Genomic DNA, 15502 nt, shown 5'->3' on the forward strand with positions numbered 1-15502 from the left:
GGTAAATCAGAGGTGAAGAAAGACCAGGCAAGAAAAGATGGCTCTTTGCTATTTTAGAAATAATTACTAATACAAAAAGGGTAATGAATGATGCCATAAATTACATTAAAAATGTCCATTAGGAGGGGATTAGTTTATAAAACTCGATGCTGGCCCTTGAAGATTACCCTCCCAGAATATTGCCTATCTTTCTGCCGCCGTAACTCACGGAAATAAAAACCATGTATGCATAATACTACTAAACCTGCTGATTAATGCTATATTAATAGATTTTGCTGTACCGCTTTGAGGGAGGAAATGCTCCTCTATAGCGACCATGTGTACTTCACAAATATATGAATTCTCTGACAAGTAGATGCTCAGTAAAGAGAGTAAATAGAAGACCTTAAAACAAGGGCATGGCCATAAACAGGATGTCATATTACCATACTTCAGATGTGTAAGAAGGCCCTCAGCAGATGGGTTGGTAAACCTATACACGGTAAAGGCAATGACAGTGATTATATTAAGGGATAGGGAAGTAGGTGCTGTTATGCTCGTAGTGTTAATTCACCACTGCCCTCTAACCCCCCTGTGTTGAGATGGCCATGCTACATGACCTAGACAGGCTGCATTCCTTAAAACATGCTGGCATATGATATCAAAAGACCTCAGTGTTGAGACAAAATAAAAGCATGAAGGACGACATAAAAACCAACCAAAAACCAAAACCCTCTTCACACTCTACACACACGTACGTTGTAATATTGTCGTATGGTGTTTTTTTGTGTGTTTAAAAAAAAACATTTTTGTATTGTAGATATTTGGTGGTGTAATAATTGAAATTATGATGTACTGTTGTATCTTTTGTTTTATGTGTGATATAAGTGCCTTCATGTGTTTGGACCCCAGGAAGAGTAGCTAATGTGGATTCCTAAAAAATACAAACACACAATCGTTCAAGAGGAGCAGGTGCACCCAAGCCACATGGCCTTATGGGTACAGATATTGGCCAGTGTATTCCACCATGCACAGAGAGCTGTAAATCTGTGGAGACTTTGGTTCGAATGTGTTGCACGGATGAGAGGAATTCAGACTCCTTCCCTTTGGAGAGTGAGCCCTGGATGCCAGTGAGAAATGACATGGCCCATCCTCTAAGACTCATAAAAGTCTAAATTAAATATAAAATGGAACCACTGATGGATGAAGTCCCACAATGAATCCCCTAGCCAGCCCCCTGCCCTCTCCACAGACAGGTGCTGCTCACATGACTGGAGTCCCAGACAACTTTGTTAGCAAGACCGTTTCATGGTTCAAAGTACAATGTGAAAGTAGAATCAAGTAGGTACGGAATTCTAACACACCCAGACCAGAACTAGACATTTGATCATTACAGATGATCTGACACTGCTTCAGCCTCCTACATTTTCACGTACTATTAAACGTCAGACATGCAGACGTTGAAGGCTCAATTGAGAACATCGCTCCCTATCTCAGTCTGCTGTCCCCACATGCTTCAAGATGGCCACCATTGTTCCTGTACCTAATAAGAAGGCAAAGATAACTGAACTAAATGACTATCGCCCCGTAGCACTCACTTCAGGCATCATGAAGTGCTTTGAGAGACTAGTCAAGGATCATATCACCTCCACCCTAGACCCACTTCAGTTTGCATACCGCCCCAACAGGTCCACAGATGATGCAATCGCCATCACACTGCCCTATCCCATCTGGACAAGAGGAATACCCATGAGGAATGCTGTTCATTGACTACAGCTCAGCATTCAACACCATAGTACACCCCAAGCTCGTCATCAATCTGAAGACCCTGGGTCTTAACCCCGCCCTGTGCAATTGGGCCTTGGCCTTTCTGATGGGCCGCCTCCAGGTGGTGAAGGTAGGAAGCAACATCTCCACTTCGCTTATCCTCAACACTAGAGACCCACAAGGGTGCGTGCTCAGCCCCCTCCTGTACTCCCTGTTCACCCAGGACTGCGTGGCCATGCACGCCTCCAACTCAATCATCAAGTTTGAAGACGACCCAAAGGTAGTGGGCGTGATGACCAACAACGATGACAGCCTACAGGGAGGAGTGTGGCGTCAGGAAAACAACCTCACACTCAACGTCAACTAAACAAAAGAGATGATCATGGACTTCAGGAAACAGCAGAGGGAGCATCCCCCTATCTACATCGACCAGACAGTAGTGGAGAAGGTGGAACATTTTAAGTTCCTCTCCGTACACATCATGGACAAATTGAAATGGTCCACCAACACAGACAGCATGGTGAAGAAGGCGAACGGCTCCTATTCAACCTCAGGAGGCTAAAGAAATCTATGCCGCACGGCCATCGCTCACCATTATATTTATATGTACATATTCTTATTCCATCCCATTACACTTGTGTGTATAAGGTAGTAATTGTGAATTTGTTAGACTACTTATTTGATATTAATCAAATTTCAAATCAAATTTTTTCAAATCAAATGTATTTATAAAGCCCTTCGTACATCAGCTGAAATCTCAAAGTGGTGTATGTAAACTTCCGACTTCAACTGTATGTGTATGTAAACTTCCGACTTCAACTGTATGTGTATGTAAACTTCCGACTTCAACTGTATGTGTATGTAAACTGAAGATTCCTCAACTGTATGTGTATGTAAACTGAAGATTCCTCAACTGTATGTGTATGTAAACTGAAGATTCCTCAACTGTATGTGTATGTAAACTGAAGATTCCTCAACTGTATGTGTATGTAAACTGAAGATTCCTCAACTGTATGTGTATGTAAACTGAAGATTCCTCAACTGTATGTGTATGTAAACTGAAGATTCCTCAACTGTATGTGTATGTAAACTGAAGTATTCTGAAGATTCTCAACTGTATGTGTATGTAAACTGAAGATTCCTCAACTTTAGTGGAAGAAACTTCCGTAACAATGTAAACGGTATGTGTATGTAAACAAACTGCTTTTGCTGTCAACTGTATGTGTATGTAAACTCCAAACTGTACAGCAGTGGTATGTAAACTGGATTCCTCAACTGTATGTGTATTAAACACCATCTTCTCCACAATGGCCGCTGTAGCTACCGCTAGGCTAAAACTGTACTTTATGAATCATCAATCGTCTCCCTGCTTTGTATTATCCCTGGGGCGGCAGCGTAGCCTAGTGGTTAGAGCGTTGGACTAGTAACCGGAAGGTTGCGAGTTCAAACCCCCGAGCTGACAAGGTACAAATCTGTCGTTCTGCCCCTGAACAGGCAGTTAACCGACTGTTCCCAGGCTGTCATTGAAAATAAGAATATGTTCTTAACTGACTTGCCTGGTTAAATAAAGGTAAAAAAATAAAAAAAAAAAATCCCAATGTGTCTTATGGTCACACCATCATTCACCAGACGACCCTCTAACTGGCAGATAGAAGGAGTGAATAAGCAGTAAAAGGTGGCCTTAAGATTAATCCTCTACTTCTTCTTCGCAACACTTCCGAATCCGAATGAAATAAAACACCCCCCACCCTTGCCTTAATCAAAAATGTTTTATAATTCTTCCCAACTCTGTGAAATGGGATATTCTCATTCTTCTGCTCGCTCTGTGAAATGACTTTGGGGGATGAGGAGAAAACGGAACTGCTCTTCTTGCCTTTGTTCTGTAACAAGTGAGAACATTTTAGGGAAGTCAGTAGTAGCCTATCATTACATGAATTATCTTGTCCTACGTGGAGAGTACTACAGTATCTCGATGCAGCACAAGGCCCTAGAATGGGGTTACGAGTCCCCACAAACCACTATACCTCCCACATCACTCTGGCATTTGACAATTGGGATAATGGCAGAAAAGAGAGAAAAAAAGAAAAGAGAGAAAGTCAAACAAAACAAAGCATGCAAAACGTTGTTGAAGAGTGAAAGCAAGCAAGGTCAGAGAAGAGAGTAGAACCTTGCCTCCAACCAGTGGTGTTTCTAGCTTGTATGTTGTATGGCTCCCTGGTCGAACCCCCCTTCAGCAGCACCCCCTCCCCAAGCACCATTCTGCACTAACTGTCATTTTTACTCATTTGGAACAACACAAATTAATAACAATATAATTTGAAACTATATAAATATAAATATATATATACAAAAATAAGACTCATAAATATCAAAAAGAAGTAACAAAGTCATATAGAATTTTTTTTTACTATTAAAATACAAATAAAAAAAGAGAATCAAATTATTACACTATTACCCTATTGCTAATTTAAAAAAAAATGGCACACTATATCACACAAATATACTACTACAATAACACACTTCTAAAGAAGAGAACCTGATTGTTACACTACTGCACTTCAAACAAGAAACACACAAACTAAATTGCACAACTAATTGCATTAGTACTGTACAAAGTTAGAGGTGCTACCTCAGGCTTCCAGTGGGGAGACCCCAACCCCCCCCATCTCGTACTTCTGATAGGACACCTTCCCAGGCAGTAGCCTGCCTAGCACAAAAACTAGAATTAGGGCGCCCACTTCAACAAGGTTAATTGACCCACAGTCCCACATGGTGACATTGACATGATGTGCAAATGAGTGATAGAAAACCCGATCGTGCAAATGTCACCATTCGGAATAATATAATATTTTGTTTGTTTTTGTGCGTGCGCCCCTATGCCGCCCCCGACAAGATGTCGCCCTGGGCGATGCCTAAATCCACCACTGCCTCCAACAAAGCTACAGAGTGATCTTTTGCTCGCCTGAGATAACATATTTTCTTCAACAAGGAGCTATGGACTGGAGTGGCGGTGTGACGTGATTTGGTTCTCCGTGAGGTCACAGGTACAGCAGGTGATCTGTGATGGCGTGAAAGTGATCAGAGTGTTACCAAAGCTAGCCCGTCTTGATGAAGTGAGGCTACAGCTCTGCCCACTGCCTCCCTACTGCACTTAGCAGAGGGCTGTGAGTGTGTCTTCGCTGAGGCGTTAATGAACGGAGGGCTTTGTGGGCTTAATGAGAGTGTGTGTATATTGAGACCGTCACCTGCGAGGATAACGAGAGTTCACAATTCACAAGCTTCTCCGCCTGTGGTCGCGAAAGTGCGTGTGTGCTTTCGTCTTACAAAACAGTAACGGACATACAGACGCTGCTCTCCCGTTTCAATGACACAGTATAACTGGCACTGTCACTCTGTCTCTGCCGGCTGTATTTGACCCTCTAATCAGCTGCAACAGTGAAACAAGAGTCCTGATGTGCTCCAGCTAGATCTCCAGCAAACAGTGTTGAAGTACATACAGCACTGGCTTTCAGCCAAACCCACAGCACCTCATTTGAAAGTAGCCAAAAAGACAAAGCCTCCTCTCTTTGGGTGAGAGCGTGAGGAGGTGTGGTCCGCTGAGAGGACGAGGAAGTCATGGCAGCCTCTTCCCGAGGCATGCCGACGAAGGTCTCTCTCGCTCTCTCACCTAAATTGGCAGCTGGCAGGCAAATGAATGCAGTGCGAAGAGAGCCTGCAGAAGTACAGGATCCTGCTGTTCAGGCAACAAAGCAGCTCCATGCGAGACATCTGCTGTTCAGTCATCAGAATACATTTTGTCACGTGCTCTCTCTCTCTCTCTCTCTCTCTCTCTCTCTCTCTCTCTCTCTCTCTCTCTCTCTCTCTCTCTCTCTCTCTCTCGAACACACACAAACACACACACACATATAGACCCAGCAACATCCATTCTGTCAATTGGGAGCCATCGGGCTTAATTCCATCTCATCTTTTTGCCCCTTCGTTGTCACCGTAGTCCCTCCCTTCTTCTTTGCTTCCTTTGTTTAAACAGTTTAGGCCTGGCAGATAGCCCTAGAGTGCTTCCTATCTGGTCTGAAACGCGTGAACCCTGTGTGGATGATCACAAGAAGGCCCGGAGAAACGGCAAGCAGAATCTTAATGAGCGAGGCTCAACACTGGGAAAAGTAAATTGAGCTTACCACCATGATAAATTAACCCAATGAAGGCAATTGTTCTGTGGCATGCTAGCTTGGGTTGGCGCCAGATGGTCAATTCTTACAGTAACACTTGAATTTTGTTCCCAAGTTTACTACTGATGAGGGCTGCTAATGCATGCAGGAGGTGACTTCTTAGAAGAAATTATAGTTATTTGTTGTTTAGTCTTTGCAATGCATAAATGTTTTTTTGTTTGTGGTAGAAATCCTTTCTCAAAATAAAAATCCATTACCGAAGGATAGAAAACGTATCTCTTGTACACCCGTGTAAACAGTGCTGTCATGTTTTATCAGAAACTCAGAGCTTCGCCTTACTCCCTGATCAAAACCTGAAAACCAGGCCTCAATGGATACCCCAAAGTACCCAAAAGGAGCTTAAACTCCAACCTCACTGCTGAGTAAAACAAGCAACTGCTGAGAAATGATATGATAGGGTGTGTGGGGACAGCCATGTGTCGTTTCCCGTTCGAACTCACGATATCCAGTGTTTATGTTAACACTTAATCCCTGTAAAGTGTGTCATTTGGTTAGCACGCTCTTCACTCTCCCAGTGGTGTAGTCTGGCTGGCTAGTGTGAGGTCTAAACAGCCAGGGACCATAGGAACCCCTGGTGTTGGATGTAAATGAGATCCTTTCCTCTCTGATAGACGTCTTCAGATGTTCAAGTAGTGAGCTAGCGCGGTATACTGTCTTTCTGCTGTGACCCCTGTCCTGTTTACACCGTAATGTCACCACATTGACTCCTCTCATCTGGGGCCTTGAAACATCTGTGCCTACCTCCCTCATTCATCTCTGTCGCCCTCTACAGTATCTCCTCTCTCAAACTCTCTGCCTATCTTTCCCGGTCTCTCCATCTCCATCTCCTCTCTCAACCTTTCTCGCTCTGTATCTCCATCTCCTCTCTCAACCTTTCTCGCTCTGTATCTCCATCACCTCTCTCAACCTTTCTCGCTCTGTATCTCCATCTCCTCTCTCAACCTTTCTCGCTCTGTATCCCCATCACCTCTCTCAACCTTTCTCGCTCTGTATCCCCATCTCCTCTCTCAACCTTTCTCGCTCTGTATCTCCATCACCTCTCTCTCCCTTTCCCTCCATCTCCATCTCCTCTCTCAACCTTTCTCGCTCTGTATCCCCATCACCTCTCTCAACCTTTCTCGCTCTGTATCCCCATCTCCTCTCTCAACCTTTCTCGCTCTGTATCCCAATCACCTCTCTCAACCTTTCCTGTATCCCCATCTCCTCTCTCAACCTTTCTCCCTCTGTATCCCCATCTCCTCTCTCAACCTTTCTCGCTCTGTATCCCCATCACCTCTCTCTCCCTTTCCCTCCATCTCCATCTCCTCTCTCAACCTTTCTCGCTCTGTATCCCCATCACCTCTCTCTCCCTTTCCCTCCATCTCCATCTCCTCTCTCAACCTTTCTCGCTCTGTATCCCCATCACCTCTCTCAACCTTTCTCGCTCTGTATCCCCATCACCTCTCTCAACCTTTCTCGCTCTGTATCCCCATCACCTCTCTCAACCTTTCTCGCTCTGTATCCCCATCACCTCTCTCAACCTTTCTCGCTCTGTATCCCCATCTCCTCTCTCAACCTTTCTCGCTCTGTATCCCCATCTCCTCTCAACCTTTCTCGCTCTGTATCCCCATCACCTCTCTCAACCTTTCTCGCTCTGTATCCCCATCACCTCTCTCAACCTTTCTCGCTCTGTATCCCCATCACCTCTCTCAACCTTTCTCGCTCTGTATCCCCATCTCCTCTCTCAACCTTTCTCGCTCTGTATCCCCATCTCATCTCTCAACCTTTCTCGCTCTGTATCCCCATCTCCTCTCTCAACCTTTCTCGCTCTGTATCCCCATCTCCTCTCTCAACCTTTCTCGCTCTGTATCCCCATCACCTCTCTCAACCTTTCTCGCTCTGTATCCCCATCACCTCTCTCAACCTTTCTCGCTCTGTATCCCCATCTCCTCTCTCAACCTTTCTCGCTCTGTATCCCCATCACCTCTCTCAACCTTTCTCGCTCTGTATCCCCATGTCCTCTCTCAACCTTTCTCGCTCTGTATCTCCATCACCTCTTTCTCGCTCTGTAATCACTTTCTTACTCGCTCTGTATCTCCATCACCTCTCTCAACCTTTCTCGCTCTGTATCCCCATCACCTCTCTCAACCTTTCTCGCTCTGTATCCCCATCCCCTCTCTCAACCTTTCTCGCTCTGTATCCCCATCACCTCTCTCAACCTTTCTCGCTCTGTATCCCCATCACCTCTCTCTTTTTACTTCTCTCTACTGTACATTTTTACTGTTACTGTTTTACTGTTCTAATTACATTGGTAACCCGTTAATAATAGCAATAAGGCACCTCTGGGGTTCGTAGTATATGGCCAACACGGCTAAGGGATATTGGGTCTTGGGTCTTATTGCTTATCTACTTTAGTAGAACATGGGTATGTGGTGACAGTATTGTGTGATTTATTTGTATTGTCACATGGGGTGAAGCATGTTCAAACAGCAACTCTTCTCATTACCAAACCCTGAGTGGGAGGTGTGACCAAATTGTGACCATGTGTTGACCAGGCGTTCTGCTTCACCACAGCTGTATTCCGACGCCAGTGACCTCCCAGTCTGACTGTATGATGTACGATTTGACATTTGTAACATTGCATGCAGCAGAGATATACATCTCCAGCCCCAGGAATCTTTTTTACATTATTAATTATTATTTTTTACCCCTTTTCCTCCCCAATTTCATGGTATCCAATTGGTTGTTACAGTCTTGTCCCATCGCTGCATCTCCCGTACGGACTCAGGAGAGGCAAAGGTCAAGAACCATGCGTCCTCTGAAACACGACCCTGCCAAGCCGCACTGCTTCTTGACACACTGCTCGCTTAACCCGGAAGCCAGCTGCACCAATGTGTCGGAGGAAACACCTTACAACTGGTGACCGTGTCAGCGTGCATGCGCCTGGCCCACCACAGGAGTCGCTAGAGCGCGATGGGACATTGACATCCCAGCCAGCCAAACCTTCCCCTAACACAGACGACACTGGGCCAATTGTGCGCCGCCTCATGGGTCTCCCGGTCGCGGACGGCTGCGACACAGTCCGGGATTGAAGCCGGATCTGGGTGCCTAAGACCTCTGCGCCACTCGGGAGGCCCCGCCCTAGGATTCTAATACATAGGGCCTTGCACGTGGATCACCTCACACAGTAGGGAAAACTGTTGTGAATGTGAAGATCTATCTGCGACTGGATTCATATTGACTCTTACCTTGTTGGGTCTTGGGTAATATGCCCTCACATAAACATGGACATACATACATAAAGACATAAAGACATAAAGACATACATACATACATACATACATACATACATACATACATACATACATACATACATACATACATACATACATACATACATACATACATACATACATACATACATACATACATACATACATACATACATACATACATACATACATACATACATACATACATACATACATACATACATACATACATACATACATACATACATACATACATACATACATACACACATGTACCAGAATGAACAAGTGCACACACACACACACACACACACACACACACACACACACACACACACACACACACACACACACACACACACACACACACACACACACACACACACACACACACACACACACACACACACACACACACACACACACACACACACACACACACACACACACACACACACACACACACACACACACACACACACACTAATCATTAAACCCAGTGCAGTGCTACCCAGTGTGTTTGACAGGAAGAGGAACAGTGCAGAAATTTCCCCCTGCAGGTATCCATTCAAACTCTCATTGGGAGAAAGCCTCTCTCGTTAATGCCCTTGTTACGGCTCCAGGGGGAACCGCTAATTAGAGCCACAAGAACGGCTGGAGAATGAGTCGATTACACCTGTGGACTTCTAGCCTTAAAATACCTGGCATTTCTGCAAACTCCCACACATTTCCGCCTTCCTAGCCTGACTCACTCACGATCTGACAAGTAGATCTCTTCAAGGGTAATACAGTACAAGGATAGGAAAAGAAAGAAATGAAGGACAGAAAGTGTCAGCCATTTGAAAGGCTTTATGAAAATGATCATCCAATTAGCAACTATGATCAAACCAGGCAGGAACCCTCTCTGGAAACCTGGGTAATTTTTTCTCTGCCTGCCCTGTGTGTGGTGTAATTTCACTGACCTCAAATGAACTCATGATAGGAAATTCAGTTCGTTTTCTCATCACTGGTAGTTATACTAATACATTGGAAATGCCTCGTACAAAATGCATGAGCTATCCAAGGCGCCTCATTAACGTGATGTAATTTTTGGCAGAATATGTATCAAACCTATTATCACCACGGTTACTCCGTTCTCAAAACCCTCAACGTCGCTTTCCGATGGTAAAGAGATGTAATAATATCAATGTTTACCCTTCATTCTATCAACACATCCTTTCCTGTTCATTTACTTTCTTATTGGTTGAGCCAACCTTGTTATGAATGAAGAAAGCAACAACGTAGGAACATATACTGTAGCGATGTGTCTATACTACATCGCCTAAAACCACCTCTTCCTTGGCTGTGTTGTGCAGAGTAAAGAACAAAGACAAGAAAATAAAGCAAAAAGCCAAAGAGACAAAAACTAAACCCCAACTCAAATTTTGAGAGTAGACCGAAGAATATCGAAATAGAGTTCCGTCTATAACTTGCGAAACAAATCCAAGACTGATCTGATAGTATTTATGTCCGTTAATTTAACTGCTGGATAGGGGCCTTTGTTGAAACATGAGTTAGTTCCAGCATTTAACCTTACAGCACTCATTTATGCTCCATGGCATAGGACACTCCATCATCCCCTCTTTGGGGAGAGACACTCATCTCATTAGCCAGGATTTAATGAAATGCAAGGGTACACTTCTTAGTTTCAGAGATTAACTGAAGCAAAAATCAGGTGTAAATCTCAGGCTGCTCCGTGACTTCATAAATTGTTCCAGGGATAAGGAGGGATAGGGAGCAGAGTTGAGGAGCTAGAGGGAGATCGAGAACCAGGAGAGTTATAGGGACAGAGGAATGAAGAAAATACGTATGGGATAAATGCTGACGTTCTGCATATTACCTTGGAAATAATGGACGATGCAGCTGAGTTTATTTTTCCAAGGTAATGCATAGAACGAAGGCGTTTATCCCGCTTACACCACAGTTGCCAAAGAAAACCATATGAAAGAACACATTCACCATTAGAAATATATATGTTTATTTTTATGTGACTTCAAATGTTCTCATCTTTTGGTTGCTAAAGACACAAACTAGTTGTTCGTTCTTTATGTTCCATTGCCAGGCTCAGTGGTAATGTCCTTATGCTTTGCTTGCTGATAGCTATCGAACTAGCTACGGCTACACAATCAAAACTTCTGCAGCCAGAACAACAGCAAAGTAGCTGTTTTCTATTGATATTTACGTGGATACATCCATAGTAATGCGCTGATGATGCCCGATTTTGCCAGGCATAGCTAGACAAGTTGGCCGCGCGTCAGGACACTCGTCAACACTGACTGTTAATTAATGGGGAGATCACATTGCATATCAAAACAGTAGACTAGAAGCTAGTTAAATAGTTTGTTGCTCGCAGACTTGTCAATCGAATTCAAAGATATCAGTTGCTGAAAACAGCTGGTCAAACTAGAACCGTGGAAGGATTTGACAGCATCAGCGGCAGAGAGGACAGGAGAAATTCATGTTCATCACTCACCATGTTAGGTCATCAGTTGCTCCAAAAAAGATTACTGCTAGCTAGCTACGTTCCCCCCCCCCCCCTTTGGACCTGCGTTTACAATGTATCCACTGTCAGTTTGTGTGGTTGTTTAGCTTTCTGTAACTTCATAGCAAGTATGGTCAGCATGTGTAGGTGCAGATTGAGCCACGATTGCAAGTTGTTCCGATATCTTCTCCAACTGTCCCATTATCTGGGTTTGATGTCCATTCTTGAATAACCATCTAGCCAATCAGAAATAAGTATTCAACAATGCTGTGGTAACTTCAGTTATACCACACAAAGTTCATATATCTTAGAATAAATATCAAGTCCTGTGTGAATATTGCCAAAGTTTGTCAATCTTAAACCGTTTATACCAAGAAAAGCACAGACTGCTGTATTTCTACAAAAAAAATGTGGTCTTAATAATTGATCTGAACATATAGCAATTTCAGTTCATACAAGAGCATGTCACTGCATGCGAGTTTATCCCCAGACAACAATAACAGCATAAACAGCCCCCTAAACCAAGCAAACAGTAATCCTCAATCTGGAGATATCTGTGCTGACATCACTGTGCCCATGCATCTTAAATATCCTCTTGACTACTATTATAAACTCCCACAACTGCGCTAGCCCCGAGCCAAACAGTCATATTTGGTGAATACTTATTAGTGTATATAGGGGAGGGAGAATAGGGAGAAAGCAGGATAGATCTGAGTCTAGTTTTAGAGAATGTACATGTTCATTACTGGTGGTGACTGATGCTGCAAGAGGAAAGGGGAGGAGGACCCACCAGAAGAGAAAACCGGCCCGTCGCCGGCAGCACAACACAGACCATTAACACTATCATTTACATAAAATGACTTACATACTGCTGCAGTAATTTCATTTGTTTGACCAGTACAGCGCAACTGTGAGGAATAGATTTCCAGAGGCAGACGAGGGAGCGCTGCTTACTCTTCCACATGGCTAATTCTTTTAAAGACTGTTACAGGGAGAAAATGAACAACAGACATATAATAAAACCTTGATTTCATTTACGAGCCTCTTCCCTCATCTCCCACAGCCACCCTCTCACACTCACCGCCACGCGCTCTCACCGCCACGCGCTCTCACCGACACGCCGACATGCGCTCTCTCCACCACGCACTCTCACCTCCACGCCGCCACGCGCTCTCACCGCCACGCACTCTCACCGACACGCACTCTCACCACCAAGCACTCTCACCAACACGCACACTCACCGCCACGCACTCTCACCACCACGCCGACACGCGCTCTCACCGCCACGCACTCTCTCACCGCCACGCTTTCTCACCGACACGCTAACACGCACTCTCACCGCCACGCACTCTCACCGCTACACGCTCTCACAGACACGCGCTCTCACCAACTAGCGCTCTCACTGCCATGCGCTCTCACCGACACGCGCTCTCACCGACACGTACACTCACCGACACGTACACTCACCGACACGCACACTCACCGACACGCACACTCACCGACACGCGCTCTCACCGACACATACACCCACCGACACGTACACTCACCGACACGCACACTCACCGACACGCACACTCACCGACACGCGCTCTCACCGACACGTACACTCACCGACACGTACACTCACCGACACGCGCTCTCACCGGCACTCTCACCGCCTCGCGCTCTCACCGACACGAGCTCTCACCGACACGCGCTCTCACCGCCACGTACACTCACCGACAGGCACACTCACCGACACGCACACTCACCGACACACACTCTCACCGCCAGGCACTCTCACCGCCACGTACACTCACTGACACGCACACTCACCGACACGCGCTCTCACCGCCATGCACTCTCACCGACACGCACTCTCACCGCCACGCGCTCTCACCGACACCGACACTCACCGCCATGCACTCTCACCGACACGCCGACACGCGCTCTCACCGCCACGCACTCTCACCGCCACGCGCTCTCACGACACGCACACTCACCGACACGCGCTCTCACCGACACGCGCTCTCACCGACTAGCGCTCTCACTGCCATGCGCTCTCAACAACACGCACACTCACCGACACGCACACTCACCGACCGGCACACTCACCGACACGCGCTCTCACCGACACGTACACTCACCGACACGCACACTCACCGACACGCACACTCACCGACACGCGCTCTCACCGCCACGCACACTCACCGACACGCACACTCACCGACACGCACACTAACCGACACGCGCTCTCACCGCCACGTGCACGCACCGCCACGCGCTCTCACCGCCACGTGCTCTCACCGCCACGCACACTCACCGACACGCACACTCACCGACACTTGCTCTCACCGCCACGCACACTCACCGACACGCACACTCACCGACACTTGCTCTCACTGACACGCGCTCCAACCGCCACTTGCACGCACCGCCACGCGCTCTCACCGCCACGTGCTCTCACCGCCACGCGCTCTCACCGACACGCACACTCACCGACACGCGCTCTCACCGACACACACACACCGCCACGCGCTCTCACCGCCACGTGCTCTCACCGCCACGAAAAATCACCGCCACGCGCTCTCACCGCCACGCACTCTCACCGACACGCGCTCACCGACACGCGCTCTCACCGACACGCGCTCTCACCGACACGCCTCTCACGTGCACTCACCGACACGCACTCTCACCGCCACGCGCTCACCGCCACGCGCTCTCACCGACACGCACTCTCACCGCCACGCACTCTCACCGCCACGAAAAATCACCGCCACACGCTCTCACCACCACGCGCTCTCACGCCACGCTCTCACCGCCACGCACACTTACTGACACGCACACTCACCGAACTTGCCCTCAACACGCGCTCTCACCGCCACGCGCTCTCACCGCCACGCACTCACCGACACGCACTCACCGCCACGCTCTCACCGCCACGCACACTCACCGCCACGCACACTCACCGACACGCACACTCACCGACACTTGCCCTCACTGACACGCGCTCTCACCGCCACCGACACATGCACGCACCTCACCGACACGCACACCCACCGACACGTCACCACCGCGCTCTCACCGCCACGTACACTCACCGACACGCACACTCACCGACACGCACACTCACCGACACTCACCGACACACACTCTCACCACCAGGCACTCTCACCGCCACGTACACTCACCGACACGCACACTCACCGACACGCGCTCTCACCGCCACGAGCACTCTCACCGACACGCACTCTCACCGACACACACTCTCACCGCCAGGCACTCTCACCGCCACGTACACTCACTGACACGCACACTCACCGACACGCGCTCTCACCGCCATGCACTCTCACCGACACGCACTCTCACCGCCACGCACTCTCACCGCCACACTCACCGCCATGCACTCTCACCGACACGCCGACACGCGCTCACCGCCACGCACTCTCACCGCCACGCGCTCTCACGACACGCACACTCACCGACACGCGCTCTCACCGACACGCGCTCTCACCGCGCTCTCACTGCCATGCGCTCTCAACAACACGCACACTCACCGACACGCACTCTCACCGACACGTACACTCAACGACACGCACACTCACCGACCGGCACACTCACCGACATGCGCTCTCACCGACACGTACACTCACCGACATGCACACTCACCGACACGCACACTCACCGACACGCGCTCTCACCGCCACGCACACTCACCGACACGCACACTCACCGACACGCACACTAACCGACACGCGCTCTCACCGCCACGTGCACGC

At 47.5% G+C, this 15502-nt stretch overlaps 1 protein-coding gene across 1 annotated transcript; it reads left to right on the plus strand.

Annotated features, from left to right (window-relative positions):
- Positions 1-1046: 1046 nt before the first annotated feature.
- On the plus strand, positions 1047-15031 carry LOC124046945 (mucin-5B-like). The gene is made up of 3 exons (XM_046367696.1): positions 1047-1109; positions 12808-13533; positions 13766-15031. The coding sequence occupies exons 1-3, from the start codon at positions 1047-1049 to the stop codon at positions 15029-15031; spliced, it is 2055 nt and encodes a 684-aa protein (XP_046223652.1).
- The last annotated feature ends 471 nt before the right edge of the window (positions 15032-15502 follow it).

The sequence above is a fragment of the Oncorhynchus gorbuscha genome, linkage group LG10, assembly GCF_021184085.1.
Source record: "Oncorhynchus gorbuscha isolate QuinsamMale2020 ecotype Even-year linkage group LG10, OgorEven_v1.0, whole genome shotgun sequence".
Classification (NCBI taxonomy): Eukaryota; Metazoa; Chordata; class Actinopteri; order Salmoniformes; family Salmonidae; genus Oncorhynchus; species Oncorhynchus gorbuscha.

Bases quoted from the DNA above. Each gene is read 5' to 3' on its own strand.
- LOC124046945 (XM_046367696.1), top strand. From the start codon at position 1,047: ATGTGTTGCACGGATGAGAGGAATTCAGACTCCTTCCCTTTGGAGAGT. The intron at 1,110-12,807 runs GTGAGAAATGAC...CATCTCCCACAG, and splicing joins AGAGTGAGCCCTGGATGCCA to CCACCCTCTCACACTCACCG. The intron at 13,534-13,765 runs GTACACTCACTG...CTCACCGACTAG, and splicing joins CCAGGCACTCTCACCGCCAC to CGCTCTCACTGCCATGCGCT.